General features: G+C 41.0%; 1 protein-coding gene across 4 annotated transcripts in view; it reads left to right on the forward strand.

Moving 5' to 3' along the window:
- Window positions 1-12,947, forward strand: part of CEP89 (centrosomal protein 89) — a 491,071-nt gene that overhangs the window by 117,452 nt on the left and 360,672 nt on the right. For all 4 annotated transcript variants that reach the window (XM_029608396.1, XM_029608398.1, XM_029608395.1 and 1 more), the window contains one exon: window positions 133-275. In XM_029608396.1, coding sequence (XP_029464256.1) covers window positions 133-275 — 143 coding nt within the window. The remainder of the gene's footprint in view (window positions 1-132; window positions 276-12,947) is intronic.

Consider the following 12,947-nt stretch of genomic DNA (forward strand, 5'->3'; position numbering starts at 1 on the left):
TAGTTTAGCGACCCTCCTCTGCTGTTCTAAAGTTATACTTAAAGCAGAATTTTTTTAAACCTGTGATTTATTTAATAGAATATGCACCATGACCCTTCACTCTCTTAAATCAATATTACTTTGGTTTCATAGATGATTTTGCAGAATTGCTTTCACTGAGACAGCAAGCTCAAGAGCTGGTGGATGAAAATGATGCACTGAAAATGACTATCCATCGTTTGAATGTGGAACTGAGCTGCTATCAAACTAAATACAGGCCAGTGTCCAAAGAAGAGGTAGAGTACTGGAATTTAACATTTTTAAGAAACTGGTCAATGTGGAGACCAGTGACCTCTAGTATTTTAAATTTATATTCTCTGAGGACATTCAGTTCATCTGAATCACACATGAGTCATGTGACCATGCTGGGCACTGAAAGGGGACAATCTTCCAGAATTATCTAGAAGGGCAAAGGCCATTCACTGCTCATGCATGCTAGTACCCTTCAGCAGCTTCACAGTTCCTCCTCACCCTGTTTTCTTTTTGTCTACCAAGATCATCGGACATGTCTTCTTGCACTATGGTCATGTAGAGCTTCTGAAGAAAATTTCCTCTTTCTCTGGCTTTTCTGCAAAATCCCCCTAGTTTTTGCCCTAGCTGGGTTGTTGTTTTTTTTTTTAAAAGTCCTTTGGAAGTTTTATTTTCTTATTTGATGATCCTGCTAAGTCAGTTCATAGATAACTGTGATAAGGTCGTTGACAGTAGGCTGCCTGGCCAAATTTATTTTCTCCCCTTTAGGTCATCTTCTATGCAAGAAAATTTCTTTCATTTTTAAATTTATACCTTATTTTTTTTTCTCCACTCACCTTATCTTAAAAGGAAGGCCAGCAGCTTTAAGTTCTGTCCCTGTGCAAACAGAACATGTTCATTTCCTAGCATGTAGACAGTTGGACTCAGGACCAGAATATATATATATATATCTACTGTGATGCCAGCTTGCCCAGTCTCCATCTTCTGGCAGGGAGCATAACCTTCTGGTTATTTATAGATTTTGGAAGGAAAATTTTAACTTGAGTAAGGAAAAGCTCCCCCTCTCCTGCGGTCATACCAAGTGGTCTCTCCCCCAGTTGAGAACTCTTGAGGTGATTTCTGTGGTCCATCAGATGAGTGCCTTGGTCCGGTAGCTGGGTTTCCCGGCATGGACTTAGCTGTATTGCTCCATGGTTAGACCGCACCTTGAATACTGTGTGCAGTTCTGGTCACCGCATCTCAAAAAGGATATAGCTGCACTGGAGAAAGTGCAGAGAAGGGTGACCAAAATAAGGGGCATGGAACGGTTGTTCTATGAGGAAAGGCTAAAGAAGTTAGGGCTGTTCAGTTTGGAGAAGAGGCAACTGTGGGGGTGGGGGGTGGGGATATGAAAGAAGTCTATAAAATCATGAAAGGACTTGAACAAGTTAATGTAAATCAGTTATTTACTCTCTCAGATAATAGAAGGACCAGAGGGCACTCCATGAAGTTAGCAAGAGGCTCATTTAAAACAAATCTAAGAAAATTATTTTCACTCAGCGCATAGTTAAGCTCTGGAATTCATTACCAGAGGATGTGGTTACAGCAGTTAGTGTAACTGGCTTTAAAAAAGGTTTGGATAAGTTCCTTGAGGATAGATCCATAACCTGCTATTACTGTAATTAATAAGCAATAGTAGCTTGTGATCTATTTCATGTTTGGGTACTTGCCATGGAATGGTGACTTGGATTGGCCACTGTTAGAAACAGGATACTAGGCTTGATAGCTTCAGGCCTTATCCTGCAGGGAGCCCTTTTTGCGAATTTCGGACTCGGGAGTGTCCTTGAGAACAGTCCCCTCTTTTCTTCCTAAGGTGGTGGTATCCTTTCATGTAACTCAGTTGGTGGAATTGCCTTCCTTTCCAGATTCTGTCCCTTCCACTCCTCGGTCCAAAGAGTTGCGGAAGTTGGACGCGAAGCAGAAACTGTTCATCACTTCTAAGTAACGCAAGAGGGCCCTCAATTCGTGAAACCGCCCGACTCAGGCCGAGTTTTGCCCTGTTTGAGGTCGCCATCAAAATAAAGTTACACTTGGACTATTTTGGCGTCTAACCCACTTTGTTGCCCACAGGATCTTTTAGACGGCCTGCCCTCCTATTTTATTGGTCCTATGAAGAATGGATCAGGTTCTCGATAATCCTACACAGGGTTTAGTGCAAGCAATGTTTGTTTTCTTGTAAAATAGTTCAGTTGGTTCTTAAAGGTTTTTTTGTATTTGGCTTGGGTACAGTTCCATACTGGCAGGCTGCAGGTGGCACCTCGAGTTAAGTGGCAGAATCAGTCAAAATTTCTGTCTCCAGCTCTCTGGACTGATCCGTGGTACTACAGGAACGAAAATTAGCAGGTAAGAACCAATTTTCCTTTGACCTCACATCAGTGCCTTCCCTGCCATTGATCAGGAATAAGCTGCACCTGAAAATCTTTCCTCTTCTGAATTTGCTCAAAGGATGGCTAAATTCATCCCCTTTTGTGGTACAGGTTGAAGATGAGCTGAGGACACTTCTTTTAAACCTCAGATTTATGGATAATCCTAAGAATTGGTGGCAGTGATATCTACCCTCTTCTAAGATGTACAGAAGATGGTGTAGGTGATTCCAAGAAGGCAAGAAGACAACATGAAGTATTGTGTCCAGGTAGCTGAGAGATTCAGAAAGCTTCAGTTATCACACTAGTTAAATCCACTGTAAAAATGGCCAAGAAATCAAGAATCCATGCCTTTGTGCTCCCTAGATATGTGTCTCAGACCCTGGATGTTTGGAAAGAAACAGAATTTTGTACTATTAAGAAATGTGAATAGTATCTAGTTCATACAGCTTATGATGCTTCTGAAATAGCACTGAGAGCTTCTGCCATGGCTTATTGATGCCCAGTCGTTACTGTTGGTCTCAGGCCTTTGTGAAGATGTACAGGAAAGCCTCACAGCCATTCTTTGCAGTGTTGGAAATCTCTTCGGCAATGAGGTCAAAGCAACAAGGTGAGCTTGTGAAAGGTTACGATTCGATGCTTCAGACTATATCCACTGCCACCTCCCAACCGCCCTCCACATCTTGGAGCCACCTAGGAAGCCAGTGTTTCACAGAGGGCCATCTAGAAAGCCGATTTTCATTCACAAGAGATGATTCCTTATTTTCTCTAAGGGATCCAAAATCTTTTGGGCTTCTGGAAAGGAATCTACCAGGAGATCTTATTTAAATGGAAATGTTTTCTGTCTGGTGTGTGGGCAAGGCTCTAGATCCCATCTTGTTCCAAACCAAAATTACTTGAATACCTTCTTTGTCCGGCTTAACTCTGTTAGAGTTTATCTCCATGCAATTAGTGCTTATCATTAACATGTAGAAAGAGAACCCACTTCTGTACATCCTTGAGTTTTATGTGGACATCAATTAATTTATATTATCATAATTTGTGTGTTTACCTAAAATGTATCTTTTATATTACTTTTTGACAAAAGGTCTGATGCGGAACTGCAAGTTTTTCAAGTGTGATAATAAACATTTCATACATTGTTTAATAGGAGCCATATGTATTTCTGGCTGTGTTTTCTAACAGTAATTGAGATAATTAAGCATTAGCTAGCACAGCTTTATATGAGCCACATATACTGTTTAAATGGCTGTGACCTTCCATTTACATTGTTTCCAGCCTGCTTAAATTGATGATGATGATTGTGAAGTCTTAGTTTGTACTCAGGCTTGGTATAAATAAAGAACATCACAGTCTCTGAAAAAGAAGTTTAATTGTGTGATGGGAGAGGAGTTTTCATCTGGCATTGTCCTTTGTAATTTTTATTTATTTATTTAACATTTTTTATATACCGAGGTTCTAGAGATAGAATCACTAAGCACTTCGGTTTACAGACAACAGATGAAATGACTGACTAGAGTCTTACAAAGAACAGGAGATAAGAACTGGGATATAAACAATAAATTCGTAATGAATTAAAATCCTTGAGTAACAGAGTTAGTATAACTTGGTAGTCAATAAATGTAACAGGCGATTAAAAGAGCCTAGAATATTATGAGTTTAAGTCTATGGGTGTGCAACAAGTATGAAGGAATGATTACGTCTGAATTAGGCATAGGCTAGGGTGAAGAGCCAAGTCTTTAGTCTTTTTTTGAAAGTAATTGGACAATGCTCAAGTCTAAGATCTGAAGGGAGAGAGTTCCAATGATTCGGGCCGACTGTAGAGAAGGCTCTTTTATTTGAAAATGCTTTGATTGGTGGTGTTTTAAGAGAGCCTTTTTGGGCAGCTCTCATTGGACGGGAAGATGAAAATAATTGTAAAGGGAATCTGAGGTCGAGGGGGGAGGATTTATAGATGGATTTGTGTATGATAGAACAAGATTTATAGATAATTCTATATTTTATAGGGAGCCAGTGGAGATACCTTAAAATTGGCGTGATGTGGTCCCTTTTTTTTGCTTTTGTAAGAATCCTGGCTGTGGCATTTTGTAGAATTTGTAGAGGTTTAAGGGAAATCGATGGGAGACCAATTAAAAGGGCATTGCAATAGTCAATTTTAGAAAATATGATCGCTTGCAGAACTGATCTGAAATCATGGGGGTGAAGAAGGGGTCTGAGACGTTTTAAAACTTGAAGTTTGAAAAAGCAATCCTTCACTGTATTATTGATGAAGTTTTTGAAATTAAGTTGCTTATCCATGATCACTCCTAAGTTTTTAACCATGGGAGAAAAAGAAGGTGATTGAATAGGGTGAGATATAGAGTGTTGATAGTTGCCATCTTGGGTGATGAGTAGAAATTCCGTTTTGTTAGAATTGAGAATTAAGCAGAGGTCCTTAAGGAGATTAGAGATGGAAGTAAAACATGTATTCCAAAAATGAAGAGTTTCTTGCAGGGATTTGGTAATTGGAATGAGTATTTGGACATCATCCGCGTACAGGTAGTAGGTTAGCTTCAGATTAGATAATAAGTGACAAAGGGGGAGCAGGTAAATGTTAAATAAGGTTGGCGATAAGGAGGATCCTTGAGGGACTCCTAGAGTGGAGCGGATGGGCTGTGATTCATTATTGTTAATTTTGACTTTATAAAACCTGTCTTGGAGGAAGGATTTAAACCAATTCAAAGCGGTGTATTTGATTCCAATCTCTGTTAGTCGGTCGAGGAGAATTTCATGGTTAACAGTGTCGAATGCAGCTGATAAATCAAGGAGGATAAGAAGGCATGGATGTTTTTTTTCCCTATTAAAAAGAATGTTATCAGATAAGGAGATTAATAATGATTCAGTGCTTCGGTTTTTACAGAATCCAAATTGTGAAGGGGCGAGGATGTTATTGTCATTTAAGAATTCGGAAAGTTGAAAATTAACAATTCTTTCCAGGATCTTGGCAATAAAAGGGAGATTAGCTATTGGACGGAAGTTTGCTAAATTTTCTGGAGATAAATTTGGTTTTTTTAAGAGAGGTTTCAGAATGGCGAGTTTGAGTGGTGTAGGCACTAGACCCTGAATTAAGGAGGTGTTGATGATTTGAGCTATTGGTTTAGCGATAACTTTGGAGCATGCTATGAGAAGGTTAACAGGTATTGAGTCAAGGGGGTGGGAAGCTGGTTTAAGTTTTTTGAGGATGTTTTCAACCTCTAGAGAGGAAGTTAGTTCAAAGGTATCCAGGCTTGTGGTTAGAGATGGAGCCGCAGAGAGAAAATTATGCGTGGGAGGATTCTTTTTAAAGTCTTTAATAGGATTCAGGAGGTTGGAAATTTTCTCTTTGAAGAAAATGGCCAATTCTTCAGCTTTATTTGCAGCAGATTCTTCTGGAATAACTGTAGAAGGTGGTTTGGTGAGGGACGAGACCAGGGAGAAAAGAGCTTTTGGGTCATAAATGAAGTGGTGTATTTTTTTAGAATAAAAGTTTCTCTTTGTTTGGAGTATGGAGATTCTGTATTGGTGCATGATGGTTTTGAAGGCTGAGATGTTTGCATTGGTTGGGTTTTTTCTCCATAAGAATTCTTTGTTTCTGAGCTCCCGCTTTAAATGTCTAAGTTCTGGTGTGTACCAAGGCTTTTTTTTTTCCTTGTTAGCGTTAATGGTTTTAGATACTAGAGGGCAGGTTAAGTCTGCAACTTTTTTGGTTATAGAGGACCAGGAAGAGAGGGCTGAGTCAGCATCTGTTATATTGAGTTGTTTTAGTTCTTCTGATAGACATGAGTTGAGGGTTTCCTGGTTGCATAGTTTTCTGAGATGAATTGTACTTTTCTGTGAGGTTGTAGGGTTTGGATGTAAGATTGAAAGAGAAGTAGTGATTAATTTGTGATCAGACCAAGGGATTGGTAAACAGAGAACTTGAGAAGAGATGGTTATAAATTGATTTATAAAGATTAGATCAAGTGTATGTCCCGCTTTGTGAGTGGGTTCGTTTATTAATTGTTGAAATCCCATGAGGTTGAGAGTGTTGATGAATAGTTCGCAATTGGAGGAATGAGGTGTGGCATCCACATGAATGTTAAAATCTCCCAGTAGTATGGCTGGAGTATCTGTGTTGATATGTTTAGTGATACCTTCAATTAAAGGAGAATGATCTGATTCTAAGCGGCCTGGAGGCGAATATATGAGACCAACTTGCAAATGAGGGGATTTAAACACAGCAAATTCAAGAGATGAGGATGAGTTGGTTGTGTGAAGGGATAATCTGAGGATTTTTTTGGAAGCTAAAAGTAGACCACCTCCCCTTTTTTTTGGTCTGGGAACAGAGAAAATATCATAAGTTTGTAGTGGTAGTTGGTTGATCAAGACTATGTCCTCTGGTTTAAGCCAGGATTCTGTAATAGCGAATAAATCTGGTTGCTCTTCAACAAGATAGTCCTGGAGTAGGTGAGTTTTTTTAGTTAGAGATTGGGCGTTCAGTAGGGTTACTGAAAATAAGGTAAGACCTAGGAATTGGTTTAGTGGAGAAAGCATAATTGGTAAAAGCCTTTTCTGTTTTGTTTGAGGTTCAAAAGGGGAAGCTAATTTATTTGAAGTGTGTCTCCTGCTTTTAGATAAAACAGGAATGGCATTAATTCTCATGTTTAATGAGGTAGGTTGGGGAGGCAAATATGTAAATACTTACAGAATTCGAAGTAAATACTATGGGGCTTTTCTTGGGGCTGTACGAAGGGGTGAAACAAAGGGGCAGGCCCCTTTGGTGTGCTCCTTTGGTGTGCGACGCCGGCGCGCGGCGCCGGAGTGAAGTGAGAATTTAAAAGTCCCTTTTGTCTCCCGATTGGCTGAAGCTGTTAGTGGGCGGGTCTTTGTGCCTCGAGTCGGGGTGGTGTGGTGACTAGGCAGGCTGTGCGATCGCGGTTCAGAACTGCCGGGGGAGAGGGTTTAAAAGCCTTACCCCGACGGGTCTGGGCGCCGATCGCGCAGGCCTCCCTCTCAGCAGCAGCAGCAGACACGGAAGCAGCGAAAGCGATGGCTTGCGGTAGATGGCAGCAGCGCCGGAGTGAAGGGAGAATTTAAAAGTCCCTTTTGTCTCCCGATTGGCTGAAGCTGTTAGTGGGCGGGTCTTTGTGCCTCGAGTCGGGGTGGTGTGGTGACTAGGCAGGCTGTGCGATCGCGGTTCAGAACTGCCGGGGGAGAGGGTTTAAAAGCCTTACCCCGACGGGTCTGGGCGCCGATCGCGCAGGCCTCCCTCTCAGCAGCAGCAGCAGACACGGAAGCAGCGTGTAATGAAGATGTAGTATAAAGATTTTATCTGTCAGAAAATTAAGCACTTGTAGGATAAGTAAGAAAAGGCCAAAAAGAGAAGAGTCAGGAAGAGAAGGAAGTAGAAATATCAGAGAGAAGAAGCAGAAACATAAAGAGGAGTAACCATCAAGAGAGACAAAAAAAGAGCAAAGATAGGAAAGAGAAGGCAGCGAAAAGGCAGAAGAGCAAGATAATAGAAGAGGAATGAAGCCTAAAGAATAGGGGCAAACCAGACAAGGATGTGGAAAAGGAAAGAGGTATTGAAGGGGGAGCATTTTTCTGAATATCTTTTGCCAGTATAATGGTTCAGAAGTGCGGCACAAATCTCTCTCTCTTTCTCGCTGTCTTTATCTATCTATACAATGCATATCTCTTCACTTTTTCACACATTTTGCTACATTGCAGCCTTATTCTAAAATGGATAATATGCATTTTTCCCTCCTCAATCTATTTATTTATTTAGAATTTCTTCTATACCGATAGCCGACTACGATATGCAAACGGCACATCGTATTACAAACGATGCACATCGTATTACATAGTTATATGTAATACGATGTGCATCGTATTACATATAACTAGGAACTTTTGGGCGTGGCCCTTACATGGAACAGTAACAATTATATGATAAGAGGAACAGTAAAATAACTATATGTTAAATACAAGGAACTATATAATACAGGGTATCATGCTAAAATACAAGAGACTATAATACAAGGTACAGAAACTCTTGGTCATTCCAAGGCAGCGTTAGTGGATCAATTGCAAAGAGATAAAAAGAAAAAGTCTTAGCTGACATGCTAGTTACATAAAGTTCATGAGGAGAGGATCAAGGGGGAACTCATATGAGGTAAAAAACAAACACAATTCTGTGAAAGAGGTACGCGAGTATAAGGGGTTCATCAGAGGGAGGAGGGTAGAAGGCAATGGAAAAGTAGTGGTAAAAGTGTAAATGCGTTAAAAAGTAAACGGGAAGTACCTGAATTGAAGAAAGAGAGGTCAGGAGTGGAGAGACTGAAACTGTTATAAGTATTCATTTATTCGATTACACAAGTATTAGGTATTCTTCGTGGAGAGGGAAGAGTGTGAGGGGTAGGCCTGAAGGAACAACCATGTTTTTAGTTTTTTCTTGAATTTAGGAGTGGAGGTCTCTGTGCGTAAATCTGGAGGTAGGGAGTTCCATAGGGTAGGGCCAGCGAAGGAAAAGGCTCTGTTCATAGTGGAGGTAAGTTTGGTGGATTTGATTGAGGGTGTGCGGAGTGTTCCTTGGAGGGCAGGACGAGTGGGTCTTGTGGACGTGCGAGGAAGGAGAGGAAGGTTGATCCAGTGGAGGTTTTCATTTGTAAGGCTTTTATGGATGAGGAAAAGTGCTTTGAAAAGTATTCGTGATTGTATTGGTAGCCAATGAAGTTTGATAAGCGTTGGTGTGATGTGGTCTCTTTTTTTGGAGCTTGAAAGAATACGTGCAGCGGCGTTTTGTAGGAGTTGTAACAGTTTAGTATACGTGGAAGGGAGGCCTAGGAGGAGAGCGTTACAGTAGTCTATTTTAGAAAAAATAATAGACTGAAGTACTATGCGAAAATCAGAGAAATGTAGTAAAGATCTGAGTTTTTTAATCGTTTGTAGCTTGAAATAGCAGTCTCTTATGATAGATTTAATAAAGGGTTTGAAAGTGAGTTGGTTGTCAATAAGAACACCCAGGTTGCGGGTGTGAGAGGGGAAGGAAGTGGAGGAGTGAGAGAGGGGGATAGGGGGAGATGGATGTTTGTTGGAAATGAGGAGTTCAGTTTTTTGAGGGTTGAGAGCAAGGTGCATGTCTGTGAGGAGTTGGTTGATGGAAGAAAGGCAGGATTCCCAGTTTTGGAGAGCGGTTTGGAGGGAGTCTGAGAAGGGGAAGAGAATTTGCACGTCATCTGCATGTCATTACCCCATAATGACAAATCTTTCACTGATGTGGTTGATTTGTCCTGCTGTCTATGGAAAATGCCCATTGTGGGTAAGAAGCTTTGTTTTCTCAGCTTACCCAACATTGGTGGCATTCCTCCTTATAAAGTAGTTTGTAAAATTAGAATTCCTGTATCTTGAGAACAAGAATGTCTTATTCACAAAAGCTCTTAAATAATCTGTCACTTTAGTTTATGACTGTAGTCCCAGTGATCTCACCTTCCTCCCACACTGAGATATTGAAAAGCATGGGGGACACAGTGTCTTCTGGACTAGTGCACAGGCCTCTGCAGCTTTTGAGAAACAGGAAGTGGTGTTAGAATGGGTGGGGGGGGGGGGGGGGGGCCAGGATCTACCATGGCAGCATGGGGACCCCCTAAAGTCCTGATTGGTCTCCCTCTCTTCCCAGGACGGCCCTGCTTAGGGGGTGCTAGTTGGACTGGCCTTAAACCTATTTATAACACATTTGGTATGTGTAGATTTTTTTTTTTTTAAGAAAAAAGCACTCATGAATTGTTCTGTAATTCTGTTCTTGTTTTCCATTCTTCACGCATCAGTGGTCAAAAAGATTTTGAATGAATTGAGCCCTTTAATGTTTAAGGAACATGAGATGATTTGTCTTCTAGCGGTTTCTGGTCAACTGCACCATTTTCATTCCCTTCTCTCTGTAACAATCCATCTTCTGAAAATGATGTAAAGCTCAGTGAACTGTGAGTGAGACTTTGTTTCCTAAAGCTGTGTACAGAGAATGAAAAGGTCGTTTATGCAACCGAACCACCATACCACCTGCTAATTAATTCTGACAGCAAATCCCACATCATAGTCCCTTAAGCATACTCTCTTTTGCTTCGTAGTCTTTTTTTTTTTTTTTTTTAAATCCTAGTGGTTTATAGAAATGATATAATACGACATGACATAACTTCACTAGGTTTTTAAAAGGTTTTTTTTTTTTAACCTGCCCACACGTGGTGCAGAGTCTACATGTATTTTTCACCCATGGACAATTACGCATGTACTTTCCCTTTGAAGATTATCTCAGAAAATGTACCCTCGCACATTTTTATACTTGCTAATTTGTGGGGGTAGTTTTTCTGAGAAAATCTGTGCATCTTTTTGAAAATACAAAAGTATGTAGAACAGAGGAGGTGGATGTGGCTCAGAGCAACGCTGCTGTCCTCTTACCAACTCAGTCAGTGGCAGAATTGGGTGGGGGCATGTCAGTGGTTAGGAAGGGTTGAGGAGACGAGAGAGGGGATCGGATTGGGATGTATATGGGAGGAAGATGGAAGTTCCAGAGGGCATATCAAGAATGCCTTTGGAAATGTTGTGCACTCCATGGAGTATACCTTTCCAGTACTGTAGTGTTTGTCTATGTAATGTGAAGGCTGTAAAATTCAGTGGTTTGACTGAAAACATGAGGTAAAGGTCAGGAAAAACAGTTCGGTAACAGAAACTGATCCAGTATAGATATTTAGTTAGCCTGTTTTAAGAATGGAAGATCACCTGTTGACTAATCGGTCCTGAAGTAAGCGTTCATGTCATTCATAGATGTGGGTAATGTCTGGAAAAGGGGAGCCAAATGCACCCCTTTTCCCGAGCTTTGTTAGAAGCTTTTGAGTACTTCTCAGCATGCCTGGTAATTCTCATGCTGCCCTAGCATGCCTTGGTCAGTTTTTTTTTGTTTTGTTTTTTTAAATCATTTATCCGGATGGAGTTTTTTGAAAACTGATGCTCCCTTTTTTCTTTGTAGATATCCCAAAACCCAACCAGCTTTGGGGGTCCCTGAGCACAGTTTGGGAATAGTTTGAGTGTAAATGTTCCACCCCTGTCAGGTTGCTTGTTCATTTTTAAAATACCGCTTTCTTCGCCCAAAAATTTCATTTCCTGCAACTTCAGGAAGGAAAACAAATCCCCGCCCCCCCTCAAGCAAAAACATCAGTAAAGAGTACTGGGGACCTTTGCCCCATTCTTAAATTTAGCAATTTAAGGTAAAGGTTCTTCAGCATACTTCCACTTATTTTATTTCAGATGGAATTAGCAGACTACTTAGCTGGCTAGATCCTTCATATGCCCCTGCAAAGTAACTAAATATAGCTGTCCAGTTCCAATAGGAGGTCCCTATTCAGAAAGCTGGTGAGTGGGTAAGTTACCCAGATATAGAAACTGTTAATATAATGCTATACAAACTTAAAGGTTCCATATACAGATTTTTATGCAATCCTGTTTCACTAGACATGCAAACTTTAAAAAGAAAACTTATCTGAATACGTTTCTGCTGCATATTCAGGTAACTGTAGCCGACTATTTGTGCGGCCTGACTTGTCCACACAGTTTTAGCCAGGTAGCACTCAATATGGTGGTGTCTAGCCAAATATGTTAGCTTTCCCTTGCCATGCCTCCAACACCATCCCCTTTTTGACCAGGTAGCTTTGTCTGCACAAAACATTTGTGTGTACGAAATTACCTGGACAAAAGAGTTTATTTTCAAAGGGGAAACTTTATGATGGCAAAAGCTGATCTTTAGCTGCAGAAGACTTCGGAATATCAACATCTAGGTGGCAATATTTTAACCACTCAAATTGTGGGCATTTCTGAGGTAAGGTGGTGTCAGAGGAATAGCTTAGCCGGCTAATGCCAATTTTCACTAGTAATTGTGCCGTGTGCAGTAATAGCTAGCGTAAATCTAGCCAGCTGTTTTATAGCTGTGATGGTGTAGTCTAATGGTGTGTTCCTGAGGCCAGAGTGGCCAGTACCATGGCAAGCCAAGTCAGACAGATTCCAACTGAAACAACAGCAGAGTGTCTTCCGCTTGCAGGGGCCACCTTCCCCTCAGATTGAGCAGTCAGGTGCTAGTGGCCAGCAGGGTTTAGGACTCCCCAAACCAGGACTAAGCAGTAATGCAGTCAGAAGCCCAAGTGAACACTGGAAACAGGAGGACGAGATAAGACAAATCAACAGAATCTAGAGAATCAAGAAATATCCTGGAGTCAATGTAGCAAGAAGACATCTGGAAACAGAACTCTGAGAGGGCTAGAGAATAAGAATTGAGCTCTGGCATCTGCTGACTGGAAGCTTGTAAATTTTGTGTATGCCCAGACAGGAAGCAAAATGGCCACCAGCAGGGAGGACTGACCAACTAGTCCCTAAAGCTTAAAGAGGCCCCTGCTAGCAAGATGCAAGAACTGCTATTGAGATTGCATAGTAAAACATTATTCTCATAATTCTCCCAAAACATAATTCTCCCAAAACATTATTCTCATACGTGGCAGC

The sequence above is a fragment of the Rhinatrema bivittatum genome, chromosome 7 (assembly GCF_901001135.1).
Source record: "Rhinatrema bivittatum chromosome 7, aRhiBiv1.1, whole genome shotgun sequence".
NCBI classification, from domain to species: domain Eukaryota; kingdom Metazoa; phylum Chordata; class Amphibia; order Gymnophiona; family Rhinatrematidae; genus Rhinatrema; species Rhinatrema bivittatum.